The sequence below is a fragment of the Narcine bancroftii genome, chromosome 7 (genome assembly GCF_036971445.1).
Source record: "Narcine bancroftii isolate sNarBan1 chromosome 7, sNarBan1.hap1, whole genome shotgun sequence".
Taxonomy (NCBI): domain Eukaryota; kingdom Metazoa; phylum Chordata; class Chondrichthyes; order Torpediniformes; family Narcinidae; genus Narcine; species Narcine bancroftii.
Window position 1 is genome coordinate 197,767,874 of NC_091475.1, and position 18,286 is coordinate 197,786,159.

The window sequence follows — 18,286 nt, forward strand, 5'->3', positions numbered from 1 at the left end:
ATCCTTGACTTTCTCATTGGAAGACCACAGTCAGTACCAATTAGAAACAACTTCTCCTCCTTACTGATTATCCACTCAAGCGCACCCCAAGGATGTATACGTAGCCCACTGGTCCACTGACTGTTGGGCCAGGCATAATTCCAATACTATCTACAAGTTTGCCATTGACACTATAGTTCTCAGAAGGATCATAAACAACAATGAGAAAGTGTACAGGAGGGAGATAGAGCAGCTCTTTGAATGATGTCACAACATTGTGCTCAATGTTAGCAAAACCAAGGAGATGATTGTGAACTTTAGGATGAAGTTGGGAGAACACGACCCAGTCCTCATTGAGGGCTCTATCGTGGAGAGCATCAAGAACTTCAAATTCCTGGGTGTCAACATCTACGAGGATCTGTCCTGGAGCCTCCATGTTGATGAAATCACAAAGAAGGCTCGCCAGCAGCTATACGTTTGAGGTTTCTGAGGAGATTTGGTACGTCACGGAAAATTTTTGAAAACTTCTACAGATGTACTGTGATGAGAATTCTGGTTGTTTGCATTGCCTGGTATGGAGACGTCAACTCTCAGGACAAGAATAAACTCCAGAAGGTTGTTAACTCGGCCTGTGACACAACAGGCACCAGACTTCACTCCATTGAGGGCATCTACATGAGGCAATGTCTTTTTTAAAAAAAAGCCACTTCTATCTTCAAAGACCCCCACCACCCCCAGACCATTCCCTCTTCACTCTGCTACATTCAGGAAAAAAAGTACAGGAGCCTAAAGACGAGCAATGGCACAAGGACAGCTTCTTTCCTGCTGCCATCATATTCCTGAATAATCAATGAACCAGACACTTTTCATGCACTACTATTTGCTTTTTTTTATTTTTAGTCATGTTGTAAGATGGTTACAATGTGAATATTTACACTATTGACGCTGCCACAAAACACCAATTTCATGGCTTGTTCTGTCAATAAATTCTGATTCTTTAACAGAGAAAAACATCCCGAGACACTTCTAAAAGTATCACTGAATAAATTGTACTAAAGGAGGCCAGAATAACTGAAGCACACTTCAAGTGGTTGAGGGATCAGAGGAGGTTCCAGCCAGGTGAATTGGCATGCACAGGTTTAAAAACGAGAGATTTCAGATAACTGCAGTGAAGCTTTGCCAGATCAGAACTAATTTGTAGCCAATCAGAAGGTCACGTTATTTATTTGAGAATGGACAGCTAAGTTTTAAATGAGGTGAAGAATTGAAAATGGAAGGGCAAACAGGTGAGTAAAAGTGTACAAATTTCCAGTAGCACTTCTATCGATACAATAGTCTTAGTATCGTTACCAGAAGTGTACTTCAAATTTGCAAATACACTGGTTCAACTTCAAAATGCTGGAAGAGTGAGGAGGACAGATCTAGAAAGGATTTAGATTCAAGGTATCAATATTTGATTTGAATAACTTCATTGCTTTTCACACAAATACAGGAGATGGTTAATGTCAAGTTACGTATTTACTCTATTACCTCTTCAGTTGAATTAACTTTTATGATATACAATTTAACAATTTAAGTATCATACAACACAGAATAAAGGGAGATACAGGTAGTCCCCAACTTACAACTGTAATGGGGACCGAAGGATTGGTTGTAACTTGGGTTGGTCGCAAGTCGGATTCGTTCCATCATGCATGCCTGAGGTCATGCAACATTCAACAAATGAACCTTTAATGAGGACTACTATCTACAGTACATTTAATACAAATTCTGTACTTGTACAGTCGTTTTAAAGATTTTTTTTAATTGATTATATGTGCAAGTGGATGCAACTCACATAGGTTGAAAGGCAAGGACTACCTGTGCACACAAAGGACATGACTGAAATTGACTGGTTAAATTCAGGTGTTATAGGAAACTTAAAATAGATCATTAGACCTTCAATGGACTTTTTTTTTAAACTTCAAAAACATGCTTAATCTGTAGTCAAGAAAACATTAAAATGGCTAATTTTTGAAAGGATACTTGTCAACAAAGTTCACAAGTGAGTACACACACAATTTCAATAGATTCCCAAAGTGTTTCCTTTATAAACCCAAGACATTTTTACTTGTGTAAAATTAAGCAATAGGCCAACAAGCCACACTGTTGTATATAATGCGCAACCATACAGCATGGAATCTAGCCATATGACGACTATGTCCCCTCCAATCAGTCAACACCCACCATCAGACTCCTAAATAATTCGATCAGAGATTCATTTAAGGATTCTTACTTTGCATCAAAGAGGTACAAGGACTGCCTAAAGAAATCTCTTGGTGCCTGCCACATTGACCACCGCCAGTGGGCTGATATTGCCTCAAACCGTGCATCTTGGCGCCACACAGTTCGGCGGGCAGCAACCTCCTTTGAAGAAGACCGCAGAGCCCACCTCACTGACAAAAGACAAAGGAGGAAAAACCTAACACCCAACCCCAACCCACCAATTTTCCCCTGCAACCGCTGCAACCGTGTCTGCCTGTCCCGCATCGGACTTGTCAGCCACAAACGAGCCTGCAGCTGACGTGGACATTTACCCCCTCCATAAATCTTCGTCCGCGAAGCCAAGCCAAAGATTTATTTCTATATTGCACAGTTTGCTTACATTTCTTTGTTTACATTTTGCTCATATCCGGATCTTTTCTTGAGTATTTTTCTGCACGACCGATTAGCAGAAATTATCCCTGACCCCCAAATCTCAGGGTTGTAGGTGATGTTATGTATGTACTCCAACAATATCATTCAGCACTTAGCCCATAGTTTCCTCTGCCTAGATTATGCAAGTTCTCCACTAGATACTTAAATGCTGTACATATGCACTGAAGTTCTCACTTGCCACAGCCGATCAACACAATCATGCCTCAAAGGCTAGTAGATAAACTGTCCTCGTTGGGTCTCAACGCTCCTCTCTGGAACTGGATTTTAGAGTTCTTGTCCAAAAGACCAGTCAGTCCGGAGTGGTAACAAACTCTCAAGTCCCATCACACGGAGCACTGGCACACTTCAGGGCTGGGTGCTCGGCTCACTACTGTTCAAACTACTGACTCATGACTGCACTGCTAGATTTAGTTCAAACAGAATCATCATGTATGTGGATGATACAACAGTAGCTGGTCTCATCGACAACATGATTAGTTTTGGCTTACAGGGAGGAAGTTGGGAGGTTTGTGTAATGGTGCGAGAATAGCTAAAAAGAGTCTCAACTTGGACAACACAAATATAATTATGAACTTCAGGAAGACAAAGGACGACCATTCTCTATTACCCATAAATGCTTCTGCCATGAAGAGTGAAAAGCACAAGGTTCCTTGGTGTGCACATAAAGGATGATCTATCCTGGACCTACAACATCTCATTAGTCAGGAAGGCAGAGCAGTGCTGACACTTTTAAAGTAGGTTGAGGAAGGCAAAGCTACTGGCTCCATCTCAACAACATTTTAATGGAGCACGACTGAAATTGTCCTATCTGGCTACAAAACATCAGATGGCAGGTCAACACAGGTGATCATCAAAATAGCTGACAAGATCACTGGGGCCTCCCTTTCCTTTATTGATGACACTCACCAAGAGTATTGTTTAAATAGGGCTCAAAGAATCATTGAGGACCCTTTCCATCCAGAACACTTCATCTTTGACATACTACTATCAAAGTGGTGGTACAGGAGCATCAAAATCAGGTTTGCCAGGCTGGGAAATAGCTTCTTCCCACGCACTATGAAATTAATGAACATTATCCTGTATCCAAGTAAATCATCCTAAAATATTTATCTATATTTTAAATTATATCTTTATGTATGTGGCTATTAGACATGCATTTGTACACATCCAAGGTCCTGAGAGATGCAGTTTCATCTGACTGTATGTGCAAGTCATATGAGAATAAACTTGAACAGATACTTCCAAAAAAAAAAATAGGATACACAAATCAAACTAAGAAAACAATAAAAACAATTTTATATAAAAGTCACAAATTAAAATACAAGGAAATAGAAAAATTTCTTATACAGTGAGAAATTTCCTGCATGCTCAAATTTTATCCATCATGTCCAATTTTAATTTCTTCTGCTCCCAAAGAAAACAGACTTCGTTTTAATATTTTATTTATAAGAAAAACAACCATGATTAGACAATATCAAAATTTAACCATGTTTATAAAAAAACTAAAAATCTAAGAGAAAATACCCCAACCTACCCCTCCAAACCTAAAACTACGCCCTCCCTCTAATCCACATCCAAACATCCTAACTACCCACAAAAAAAAGAAAGAAACAAGAGGAGAATACTAAACACAGTTCACTTAATATGAGGTAAGGAGACTCAGCAGCACTCAAATCCCTATCTTTAAATTTTCAAATTGAAATTATCCAAATATGGGCTCTAAATCTTTTTAAATGCATAATATTTCTCTTAAATTATAAGTTACCTTCTCCAATGGAATACACGACCTTAATTCCAAATGCCATCTTTGTAAATAAAGATCCATTTGATCTTGCTACAAAATAACTATACATTTCCTCGCCACTGCTAAGGCTAGTCTCAAAAAAGCTTATTGAAATTTTACCAATTTATAAAACAAACTCAATTCATTAATATCTCCAATTAAAAAATGTTTTGATCTAAAGAATATTTTATTCTCAAAATATTCTGTAAACAATCTCTTACCCTATTCCAAAAAAACGTAACCTGGTCACAGGACCCTACTGAGAGTAAAAACGTGCCTTTCCGATCATTACAACAAAAACACAAATCGGAGACACTCAGATTATCTCCTTTCAAACGTTCCAGAGTCAAATATAATTGGTGTATAAAATTATAAATTACAAGCCTATATCTAACATTTACAATTTTTGTCATTCTATCCCTACAAATATTTTTCCAATAATTGTTATCAAAATGAACTCCCAAATCTTTCTCCCATTTAAGCCCTGATTCATGCAACTCAATTTTAGACATTTTCTGCTGCATTAATTTATACACTTCTGAAATAAAACCTTTATTCCCTCCGTCACGAATCAACATTTCAAATTTCGACTCTTTAGGCTAAAGCAAATGCCTCCCAAAATAATCATATAACATTGATTTAATTTGATAATTAAAAAATGTACAAGTCAGTATTTGATATTTTTCCTGCAATCTTTCAAACTATAAAAAAAACGACTCAATACATAACAATCATTTATCGTCTTAATCCCTTTCTGATCCCAAATTTTGAGAAGGTAATTATTAACAATAAAAGGAAAACATTTCTTAAGCAACAAAGGAATATATCTAGACAATTTACCTTGATTACCAATTTCCTTATTTATCCCTTCCCAAATACCTATCAAATGAATAAAATAGGTGATTTACAAATTATTAATTTAGCATTCCATTTATAAATAAAATCATCTCTTCATCCTCTCCAATTCTATTCAACTCCATATCTGCCCAAGTCAAAGAACTATCCAATTCAAACATTCTATTTATAATTTTTAACTGAGCAGCTTTATAATAATTTTTTTTAATTTTGAAGTTGCAAACGACCTAATTCATATTTCCATGTCAATTTATGCATAGAGACTCTCACTAATTTTCCTTTCCATAAAAATTTCCTAACCATTGTATTCAAATCCTTAAAAAACCTTTTAGGAATTATTTTTTTTAAATACTGAAGCCTAGAATATATATTCATTTTTATACAATTAACCCTACCCACCAAGGCTAACGGTAAATCCTTCCATTTATTTAAATCTTCTTTTATTATAGAAATTAACAATAAATAATTTAAATCTTATAATTGATCTATATATTTATTTACTTTAACACCTAAATACTTAATTTGATTTGTCCATTTAAAACATACCACTCCTTTATAACCAGAATAATCCAGCTTCAGACAGTGGCATAAGTTCACTTTTATTCCAATTCACTTTATAACCAGATAACTCTCCATACTGCAATGACTTTTCCTGTAACACCTTCAACGATTCCAATGGTTTAGTTAAATAAATTAATACATGATCTGCAAATAAATTCATCTTATATTCATCCAATCCTGATTTAATACCCTTTACATTCCTTTCGTGTCTTATTAATTGAGCTAAAGGTTCAATCACCAATGCAAATAATGCTGGTGATAAAGGGCACAACCCAGTCTAGTAGATCTCTCGAAATTAAAAGACTGACAAAACCCTATTTGTCATAACTCTAGCTCTGGGTTGTTTATATAGTGCCTTAATCCAATTTATAAACATTAATCCAAACCAAAATGTCTCCAACACTTTAAATAAAAAAACCCATTCCACCCTATCAAACATCTTCTCGGCATCTAATGATAGAACCATTGGTAAGTTGGATTCCTCCCGAGAAATATTTATTATACTAATTAATTTTAGATCCATTATCCACATTTCTGCCCTTAATAAAAACCTGTCTGATCAATATGGATCAACTTTGGTAAATACTGCGCCAATCTATTAGCCAAAATCTTAGTCAAAAGTTTATAATCAACATTCAATAACGAAATTGGTCTATAAGAATGAGGATTTCAAGGATCTTTAACTTTTTACAAGAATCTCCGTAATAATAGCTGTTAAAACAATTCAGCTAAAGATTGTGTATCCAAAACTTGTAAAACTTCACCAAACACTGGAAGCAATTAATTTTTTTTTAATTTCTTGTAAAATTCCACAGTAGAACCATCTTCTCCTGGAGATTTAACATTCGGCATTAAATTCAAAACCAACTTAATCTCCTTCAAATCAATTGGTTTATCCAATTGTTCCCTAAACCAATCATTCAATATAGGAAACTGCAACCTATTTAAAAACCCCCTCGATTTTACCATCATCCTATCACACTTCAGAAATATAATTTTTTTAATAAAATTCTTTAAACTGTTTATTAATATCTTGAGGTCTATAAGAAATTTTAAAATTTTACCTAACTGCCTTTATCATTCAAGACATTTGTTCAGATTTCAAATGCCATGCCAAAACTTTATGCGCTTTTTCGCCTAACTCATAATATTTGTTTCAATTTTTGTAATAAACGTTCAACCATGTAAGTTTATAATGTATTATCTTTCAATTTCATAATTGAATCTAGATAAGCTTTTTTCTCCTTATTTAAGGTACTCTTCTAGAACACTAATGTCATATTCCAACTTATCTACTTCTGCTAAGTATTGTTTTTCTCAACTTAACTGTAAAATGAATAATTTGACCCCTTAAAAAGGCATCTCATAATACAAAATTACTATTCACTGAATCCCTATTTATATCAAAAAACTTGAATTTATTCATCAATAAACTTACAAAATTCTTCATTTTTCAACAACAAAGAATTAAATCTCCAGCGATAAGAACAAACCATCTTATCCGTTCCTGCATATGTTAATAAAACCAATGAATGATCCGACAAAATCCTAGATTTATATTCAGTCAAAACTATATTATCCAATAATTGAGTAGACAACAAAAAAGTCAATTCTAGAACAAGTATCATATGGAGCTGAATAATCTCTTTTGAATTCAATTCGCTCCATACATCAATTAAATAAATTCCTTAATCAAAAACAATTTCTTAACCATCTTATTCGTAAGTGTCACTTTACCTGATTTACCAACCAAAGGATTGAAACAACCATTAAAGTCACCCCTTTTCATAATTTGATCATTAGAATATGACAAATTGAGCAAAGCATCCTGAAAAAAAACATCTCATCATCCACAGTCGGTGCATACATATTCACCAAAGTCCAAGATTCTGAAAAAAATTTGCAATTAACTATCAAATTCCTTCCAATTGATTCATACACTGAATCCAAAATAAAAGGAAAGTTTTTATGAATTAAAATCGCCACCCCTCTAGCTTCAGAATTAAAAGAATAAGCTTTAGAATTAAAAGAATACATAACCTGTCCTACCCAGTCTCTTTTCAACTTTTGATGTTCAATTTCCATCAAATGAGTTTCTTGTAAAAATGCTATCAACTTTAAACTTTATGTTTAATTGGATTATTCAGCCCATTCACATTAAATGTAGCAAATTTTATATTAGCCATCTACAATATAATAACCATAATCCATGCAGCAGAGTCTCCATCTCCACAAAATAGAATAGCACTTCTCATAGAAAAAAAGGAAAAAACAGATAGATATAGTAAAATCTCGTTAGAATACAGTAATTAGCGTCCAAGATTTCATACCGCGTTACAGCCGAGTCACGGAACAGATGTATATATGTCAGAGTGCCCACGGATAATCAAACCCAAAAAGCCCCCTCCCCGCTGCTGACAGCCGGCCGGTGCGGGACTTCGGGGTCCACAGACACCCGTGCTGTAAGTGATTCCGCAGATTAATGAATCGCATTTAACAAGGTTTTACTGTATTAAAATACCCAAACCCCCTTCCCCCCTCCCCTTTTAAGTACCAAGAACTACTCCCTCTAAAACACGGATAGCGGCGTAAGCCACTAAGTGAGTGACAGTGTCAACTGAGCTACAATGAGATCTTACATCTCCTCCAAACAGATTAACCACATTATACGTCCATAACTTCAATTATAATAAGCTTCTTCCAATTCTTTATCAACTTGATCATCATCAATCGAAATCTCTTCAGAATCATTTGAATCTTTCTGCTGCATCTCTTCTAACCGATCTTTCTTCCCTTTCTGAACCCCATTACCATTCTTTTTAATAACTCCCTTCAATTTAGGCATTTGAAAAGACGAACACCGACCTTTCTTAAGATCCAGCAAGGAATTAGCCAAAGCATCTCAATCATCAAAAAACTGGGACTTGTACACCCCATAAAAAACTTTTTAAAACGCAGGACATTGGTTTATACTTTATTTCATCTTCTTCTTTATATTGCAATTTGATGTACATGTTTGTAATTTTTTTTTAAATTCTCATTGTGTCTGTGATTAAATATTCATAGTTGTTACTTTCTGGGAATCTCAAGCTATTTCCCAATATATCTTTTAGATAAGTTTTCAATTGGCAAATGTAAATATTGTACTTTGTGTTATTCCATATTTATCTTTTAATTGTTCAAATGTTAATAAATTATTTCCCAAAAATCAATCTTCTATTTTCTTGATTCCTTTTCTATCTCATTCCTTGAAAAATAAATTGTCTATTGTAAAGAGGATTAATGGGTTTTGTGTTAATATCATTTTTGTATTTGATAATTCATCTTTTCTTCCAGGTGTATTCTTTTCCATACTTTAAGTATATGATGTAGTACTGGTGAATTGTTATATTGCACCAATTTTTTATCCCATTTATAAAGTATGTGTTCCAGGATATTTTCTTCCAATTTGTCTAACTCTATTTTAGTCCAGTCCTGTTTTTCTCCTCTCTGAAAAAAATCTGATAAGTACCTTAATTATGCCACCCTGTAGTAATTGTTGAAGTTTGGTAGCTGTAACCCTCCTTGTATGTAACTCCATGTTCATTTTTTCTAGCGCTATCCTTGATTTCTTAACTTCCCATAAAAATTTCCTTACTATTTTCTTCAGTTTTGCAAAAAATTTCTCTGTCAGGGGAATTGTAACATTTGGAATAGATATTGCAGGAAATCTCAAAGCAAATTTATAACCTATCTGCCAAAAAATAGATTTCACTGAATTAAATTCCTTACGTCTTTTAATAATATTTTGACAAAGATCCTCATAGAAAAAAACTTCTCTTTTGAACCATCAGAACACCTCCATGTTGCCTTGCATTTTGAATTGCCCATCTTAAAATTAACCTTCTATATGGGCGCGCCTCCGCTCCGGAAACGTCCGTTATCCATTTTTGAAAAAAACTTAACCAGTTCCAAATCTTCAAGTAACCCCACAATCTTCACATTGTTCCTACGGCTCTGATTCTCCAATGAATCAAATTTTCTTCAATAAATCAGCCTACTCAATCCTCCATCCCATAAAAGAATCATCACGAGTGTCCAGTTTTTGTGGACATTGATTAATATCACGAAGTCTTCCAACGAATCTTCCATCTTCTTAACTTTTTCTTGAACTTTATCAACCACTTCTGCATATCTTGCTACATCAACTGTAACAGTTGAAATACCTTCCATTATATTTGCTAATTTAGTATTAACTGATGCCAAGCTCAAAGAAATCTGTTGTGACATTGCTTGAAAATGTACTTCAAAGTAATCTTTGTATTTAGAGAAGTGCCTACCCTGGCCAGCAACAGGCTTCTCATACATTTCTTCTTGTTCACTGACCAGATCCTCTCCTCCCTCATTTCACCAACTCTTAACTTCTTCAACAGTAACTCCCCACTTCCCCCCAGGTTTGGAGTCTGTCCTCTGTCGATCCCGACTAACTGGATCGACAAGCACCAGTCCCCCCTCGAGGTGGAAGGTACTCAGAATAGTGCGCATGTGCACAGATTCTTCAGCAGAAGATCGTTGGGCACCATCTTGAACAGGGCTCCACAATCCGGGCGCCAGCATCACCGGCTGTTGACACTGGACGTGAGGAGTGGGAATACACGATGTACCTGGTTCCAACCCTGAGGTAGGCCGAACTTCTAAACTCAGAGATTGTTTTAAAATCAGTTTCTTCATCATTTGGGCTCTCATTTTTTTCCATTTTTATATTTTATTACTTATAAAAACAAACTTTAGAAACTTTATATATTTAGAGGGCACTTAAAAATGGGTTTTTATTCAAATCTGCTGGGAAAGATGACCACTCACGTCTCTCCACTACGCCATCACACCACACCCCCGAAAAAAAACAGACTCTTCTCTCCAACAAACCTTGTATGCAGTACTGCTCTCCTCAGTACACAATTATTTTTTCCAAATATTCAATCAGATTCGTCAGGCAGGATCTGCCCTTGACAAAGTCATGCTGGCTATTCTGATTAGTTCCCGTCTTTCCAAGTTACCATTATCCTTTTCCTCGACAGATTTATCTGACAAGCACTTACATGCCCCTCAGTCCTGTCACTTTATATTGACTGTCTCAAAGTATTTGATCCTCACCAGGAACTTTCAACACAGAATCTGTCCATTTGCCAGAACAAGCCTTTGTCACCATTTATGGACAATTCTGGACAACCTGATCAAGATTATACACACTGGGGATTTTTTTTAAATTTCCCCACAGCCTCCATATACCAAAGGAGGCTGAACAGTGTACAACCTTAGTCAAAAATCTCTTGTCAATCATCCAAAACCAAGAACTATAAACTGTATTGGAGCTCCCACACCTGAAATTGCAGGCATGAAACCTCAACCTTATCAGCTTGTGCAATCAATATATTTGCAACATCAGGAATTCTGTGTTCAGCACAGGTGATAAGTAATGCCCACATGATAGATTAGGAAACTTGTAATTTACATCCACGTTTTAAAAAGATAATTCAGAAGTACTGATATACATTAACAAAGCATAGAATGGCAAGCACAGAACAGGCCCTGTTGATGCTGAACACGATGCCCAAATTAATCCAAAACCTGATAGATATCCCTCCATGCACAAGATTAAAAAGGCTTGGGAACTGTAACTTGCAAGACCCTTATCGATCTATGGGACAATATTTTTAAACTAGTAAGTACATCTTCTATACGTGCCTGATATTCATTAATCCAATTCAAAGTGGTGCACCGTGTTCACATGTCCAAAGATTAATTGGCTAGTCTTTTTTTTGAGACAGATGGAAATCTGAAATTTCTCATTGGCACATCTGTTTTGGTCTTGTTCATCCTTAGAAAACTACTGGAAAGAATTTTTTAATATCTTTTCAACTATACTCCAGATAGAGCTAGGACCAATCCAATAATTGCTATTTTCAGGGTTATTGACCCAGACATAGGGAGTTTTTCTTTATGTTCAATGGGTTATGGCCTTCTCTACATTGTTGGCTAGAAGATCCATCCTATTTAAATGGAAAGACTCCAGAACTCCAACAGTGTTTCAATGGTTTTCTCATATTATGTCTTGTCTAAGCTTAGAAAAAAATTAGTCGTCATGCATTTGATTCATCGGTGTAATTTGAGGATACATGCCATCTTTTATGTCTTATTTTCATATGATGTAAATGTTTCTAATGTGATTAGATGCATTTACTCTTCCAGATGAGATATAGTCTTACCTTTGTTTTTTTGATTTAAAGTTGGTACCAAAAACTACAAAATATAAGTAACCCTCAGAATAAGCTGCTCAGCTGTTTTTTGTTAGTTTATTTTCCTTTGTTTTTTTAAATTAGAGTAGGTTAGATGGGGTTTTTCTACATCATACATTTGAATTTTTTTTTTTTATTTACACCCATTGCAGTGGAGGGTAGATACACACACATACATTGCATTTTTAGTTTCATTCCTTTTCTTCATCATATTGTATTTCTTGTAAAAAATCAATAAAAAAATTTAAAAAGAAAAAATCTCTCCATGTCCTTCATCATCATGGCTCTACAAGGCTCTGAAATGCTATTACAGTACAATTTTGATTATCCAAAATTAGATTATCTGAAATCCTCAGTTATCCAAAATATTTTTGGACTTGGAAGTGACATCTGTTCAGCTTCGAAATTTTTTTTTGGATAATTGAGGATTTCACAAAAAGCATAATTCCTCATTTATCTGAAAATTTTGAAAGCCAAAATGATGTAATTTCACCTCTAAAAATTTTTGGATAAGTGAGGATATCTGAAGCAAACAGAAATCCTCAGTTATCCAAAAAAATTTTAGGAGTCAAACTGACTCGGTCCCGACCATTTTGGAAAATCAGAATTGTACTGTATATATCAGCTTTTATCATTACTCTTGGCAGCCCAGCACTCTGTAAAAAAAAAAAAAATTCCCAGCACATGTCCTTGAAACATCCTTTAATGCATATCCTCTATCGGTATCGCTTTTATCCTGGGGAAAGCATTCTGACAGTCCACCTTATCAATGCCTCTCATGTTTTTTTCAGGTCACTCCTCAGCCTTCTATGCTCCAAGGAAAACAACTCATGTTTGTCCAATCTCTCCCCATAACACATATCCTCTAAACCAGGCAACACCCTGGTAAATCTCATGAGTCAAATTTAAATTTCTGGGAGTCCCTATTTTAAAGGGCCTTTCCTGGACTCGACATGTGAAGAAAGCACGTCAGCACCTCTACTTTCTCATGAGTTTGCAGACCGGCTGCATCGTGGCCTGTTATGGGACACCAATACCTCTGAGCACAAAACTCTAAAAGGTCATGGACAGAGCCCAGTGCATCACAGGCAAAACACTTCCCACTATTGAGAAAATCTACATGGAATGCTTCTGTTAAAGAGCAGCAGCAATCATCTCGGACATGCTTTGTTCTCGCTGCTGCCAACAGGAAAGGGGTAAAGGTGTCACAAGACTTGCACAACCAGATCAAGAACAGCTGCTATCCCTCCACCATCAGACTTCACAACTCATTTAAGGAATCTCAGCTTCCACATGATTTATTACTGAATATTTATTTTCTATATTGCAGTTTGCTTGCACTTCCTCCTTGCTTACATTTCTCTTTTGTAACTTTTCTCGAGCACAGCTCTTTTTGTACAACCAACAAGAAGAAATTCTGCCAGGTCGCAGGAAAAAGAACCGGAGGGTTTTTATGCGGTGTTATCTATGTACTGACAATAAATCTGAACTGTACCTTTTCCAAACTCATCATATCCTTTCTTCAATGGGGCAACCAAAATTGCACACAGTATTCCCATGCAGCCGGACCAAAATTTTATATACAGTAAAATCCCCATAATCCGGCACGCAATCAACCGGAAACTCAACCAACCAGCAAAATAGATAAATAGATTTTAAGACAATAAGAATAAATAAAGTTTTAAATTTTTTAAAGCTATAGAAGTAAAGGCTCTCTAATCCAACACAACCCCTTGGAACCAAACTTTCAGTCAACAGACTGCCCCAGTCATGTCCCTCCACAGCAGATGTTTGAATAAAGTTGTGTTTGAATAAAATGACACCACTGGAGCTACTCTCCCAAAGTCTTATCCTTTCCTGGTAGAGTCTTTATCTTTATTAGTAAGGCGTTGTCTGTAAACTTGGGGGGAGGGGGGGTTAATTATGACGGTGGCATGGTTAGCTTTGCGGCTAGTGCAAAACTGTTACAGTTCTCGCAAATGGGGTTTGAATTCAAAGAAAGCTGCCCATGGGCCTGATGGGGACACTGACGTGGAGGTGAATCAGTTTGGGTTGAGGGCCTAACCGGGACACTGACGTGGAGGTGAGTTGGGTTGCCAGCGCCAGGGGAGAGGAGACAATTACGACAGCAGTCAATTACGACAGCACCATTGTTAGCGTAGCTGCTAGTGCAAAGTTACAGCACGAGTTTCAAATTTAAATTTTGTACGTTACTGGCATTAGCTGATTAAAGTGAACTTTATATAATTAAAGGCTACAACAGGTTGTTTTTTCAAATTACATTTTGCACTGTCTTTTGTCTTTTAAATGGTGTATTTTTAATTCAGGTATCTTAGTTGGGCATAGAAAAATTCGCGTATCCGACATCCACAATCCCCATAGGCACCAGATAATGGGGTTTGCTGTAAGCTCCAACAAACAATTCAGATTTCAAATTTATTGTCAGAGTACATAGATGACATAACATACAACCCTGAGATTCTTTTTCCTGTGAGCAAGGCAGAATTATCATTTATTGGTAGTGCAAAGAAAGTACATCGCATATACATGTAAACAAACAAACTGTAAACAGACAACAAATGTAAACATACTGACTGTGCAATGCAGAGAGAATTTAAAGAAAAAAAATCAATAAAGTGCACAAGTAAGAGTCCTTAAATGAGTCCCTGATTGAGTTTGTTGCTGAGGAGTCTGATGGTGGAGGGGGAGCAGCTGTTCCCTAACCTGGTGGTGCGAGTTTTGTGACACCTATACCTTGATTCTGATGGCAGCAGCAAGAACAGAGCATGTGCTGGGTGGTGTGGATCCTTGGTGATTGCTGCTGCTCTCTGACGGCAGCATTCCCTGTAGATGTGATAGTGGGGAAGGTTTTACTTGTGATATCCTGGGCAGTGTCCTCTACCAAACCCTGATGCAGCCAGTCAGAACACATCTGTAGAAATGCCAAGGATTCTGGTGCCATACCAAACCTCTGCAAATTCCTAAGGAAGTAGAGGCACTGACATGCTTTCTTCACAATGCCATTGGTGTGTTGAGTCTAGGAAAGATCCTCCAAGATATTGATTCCCAAGAACTTGAATTTGTTCACCCTCTTCAACTCTGATTCCCCAATGATCACTGGATTGTATACCTCCGCCTTTCCTTTCCTGAAGTCAACAATCAGCTCCTTAGTTTTGGTGACATTGAGTGCAAGGTTGTTGTTGGTGCATAATTCAGCCAAGTTTTCAATCTCTATCCTGTATGCTGGCTCATCACCTTTCTTTATACAACCCTCTACTGTGGTATCGTTGGCATATTTGTAGATTGTGTTATTGTCGTACTGAGCCACACTGTTGTAGAAGTAAAGTGAGTAGAGTAGGGGCTAAGAACTCAGTTCTGTGGTGCTCCAATACTGATGGAGATTATGGAGATGTTCCACGAATCCTCATTATTTGTAGTCTGGAGGTGAGGAAATCCATGATCCAATTACATAGTGGGGTGTTGAGTCCCAGGTCCTGGAGTTTACTAATTAGTTTTGAGGGGATGATAATGTTAAATTCTGAATTATAGTCAATAAAGAACATCCTGATGAAATCATCTTTACTGTCCAGGTGTTCCAGGTTTTGTGTACAGCCACTGAGATGGCATCCGCCGTTGACCTGTTGCTACGATGGAACTGGAACGTATCCACATCACCTCTCAGACAGGATCTGATATGCTTCAACACCAGCCTTTCAAAACACTACATCACTGTTGATGCAAGTGCTACCGGTCGATAGTCATTAAACTAGACTCTTCTTCGGCAACAGAATGATTGACGCCTGTTTGAAGGAGAAGGGTACCAGGCCTGCTGGAGTGAGATATACAATAAATCTGCACCTAAAGCAAAATAAATTGGCTTTCAAGATGAGCATACCAAACTGAATTAAATGATCTCAGTTCAATGCATTGTACAATGTTTGTCTTCTTCTATTTAAGTTCTTTGCATCTAAAAAGTAATTTTTTGAGATATCAGATATTTTAGGTATCAATGGAACAGTAAAACGGAAAAATGTTGATCTATGGAATGCAATATGCTGATCTCTTAACCGGTTGGCAGTATAAAAATCCACACAAGTTGAAACTCAAACTTCACAGTTAAAGTTGTAGGTACGATTGTTTTGGTTTTAAAGGGTTTTCTGTCTCAAATTTTCCAATATTGTCAGAGCACAGACATGACATCAAATACAACCCTGAGATTATTTTTCCTGTGGGTGAGACATGTAACCAAGAAATGTAAACAAACTGACTGTGCAATACAGAAAGAAAAAACAATAAAGTTCATTAGTAAGAGTCCTTAATCAAGTGTTTGATTGAGCTTGTTGTTGAACAGTCTGATGGTGGAGGGGTAGTAGCTGTTCCTGAACCTGGTGGTGAAAGTTTTGTTTCTATTTATCGTTATCTTTTCATTCTAATCCCTGAATTATTGCAGGGATTAGAATGAAAAGATAACAACAAATAGAAACAAAAGACACAAGATGTAGTAAAGAAACATTTTATTAAAATCATTCTTTACCAAGCAAAATCCCCCCCGCCCCACCTCCCAAAGTATGTCGACTGCTCCAATTCAAAGTCCATCAACATTTAAGAATAATTAGATGAAGGGAGATTGGACTGGACAAGGCACTTGGAATTAAACATAGAATGACTTGGCCTCACCCAACAACACCTGAGCATGTTATTTTCTTATCATTCAACATGCACCCTTGCATACATTTTTCATAGTCTGCAACCAGATGCCAAAAATAAGGCACTAAGACCAAAATAATAGAAGCTAATAAGACATTTTTTGGAAAAAAAAACACAATTTAAAGAATAAATATGACACTTTTATAAAGGTCTGGTGTCAGGACCCAGATACAGTAATAAAAAAGGTACAAAAGTAACTATTATATATTAAAAAAATGTTTTTTTGACTGTACTCTATACTTAAAATATATGCAAGCTCTGATGCTGTGTGTGTGTGTGTGTGTGTGTGTGTGTGTGTGTGTGTGTGTGTGTGTGTGTGTGTGTGTATGGGGGGGGTGGGACTGGTCTGTTTTTGTTTGCTGTGAGAAAAAAAGTTTAAAATGTTACTATGTATATTTTTGGGGAAAAAACAAAACAAAATATTCAAAAAAATCCAATCAGCTTTTTTCCCTCTTTTCCATCAGGATGAGCACATATTCTGCTTGGTTTAACTGTCCCTGAAATGCAATACAAGCAGATCAAATCTATATTCCACTAAATGTTCTAATTTTTACTTAGCTGACTAATTTTTCTACATCCGACTAACCCCTTGCCATCGACTTTTTTTTTTAAAAAAAGGGGTCAACTTTAGCTGAAAAGACAATCTGTCCCCTCCTTTCCTCCATGATCCTCCCCCAGCCATAAAACAAGTGCCCCTTCACAAAGGCTATGAACAGAATAGAATCGAAAGGTGCCAAGATGCAAACGATTCAGCCCAATTAATAATTATTTAACACAAAGAAGACATCGGTTTCACCTCATTCTATTTAAAATCTACAAGATTAAGACAACCCTTTGCAAATTGTTGCTATCAATGCCATCTTCTACATGTGCAAGAGTAAACTGATCCTTGCAGTACAGTATTTCAAGGCGAGTAATCATCAGTTATGCTGACATAACTCAGAAGCAAATTGAACTCCATCCAAGGATTTACAGCCTTTTAAAACAAATGCGTTTCTCATCCTCCCTGCAATTTCCAGTCAGATTTCCAGTCTTGAAAATTACAAGGCAGGGGGGACGGATTCATATTCACGGCTGCTGCCTGCAAAACAGACTCACAATATGGCCACACTGCATTAATCTGCATCTCCCACCCACCCACCCACCCACCCACCCGTGGAGAAATGCAGCAGCCCCTGAGCTTCCTTCTCCTTATTTCTCAGGACACGATCCTGAACGGGTGACACAAGCAGAATAAATTAATACCTGCAAATCCGTCTTCAGCCACTTGGAATCGAACCGAGCCTGGGCTGCCAAGCAGAATCTGTCGAGAGGCATCTTCCCCACCCCCCCCCCCCACCCCTCCTCCTCCCCCGACCCCCCCCCCCCCCGACCTCGGGTCTTCAACGCCAAAGAGAGTGGGAGCAAAGGAAAAACACACGCATCGTCG

At 36.9% G+C, this 18,286-nt stretch overlaps 1 protein-coding gene across 7 annotated transcripts in view; it reads right to left on the bottom strand.

The window, feature by feature from the left end:
* The window catches only part of herc2 (HECT and RLD domain containing E3 ubiquitin protein ligase 2), a 217,185-nt gene extending 199,011 nt beyond the window's left edge, over window positions 1-18,174 (bottom strand). For all 7 annotated transcript variants that reach the window (XR_011342331.1, XM_069891912.1, XM_069891911.1 and 4 more), the window contains exon 1: window positions 18,103-18,174. Coding sequence is in view for 6 of the 7 variants with exons in the window: in XM_069891912.1 (XP_069748013.1) it covers window positions 18,103-18,174 (72 nt within the window). In the remaining variant the exon portion in view is untranslated. The remainder of the gene's footprint in view (window positions 1-18,102) is intronic.
* Window positions 18,175-18,286: the final 112 nt, after the last annotated feature.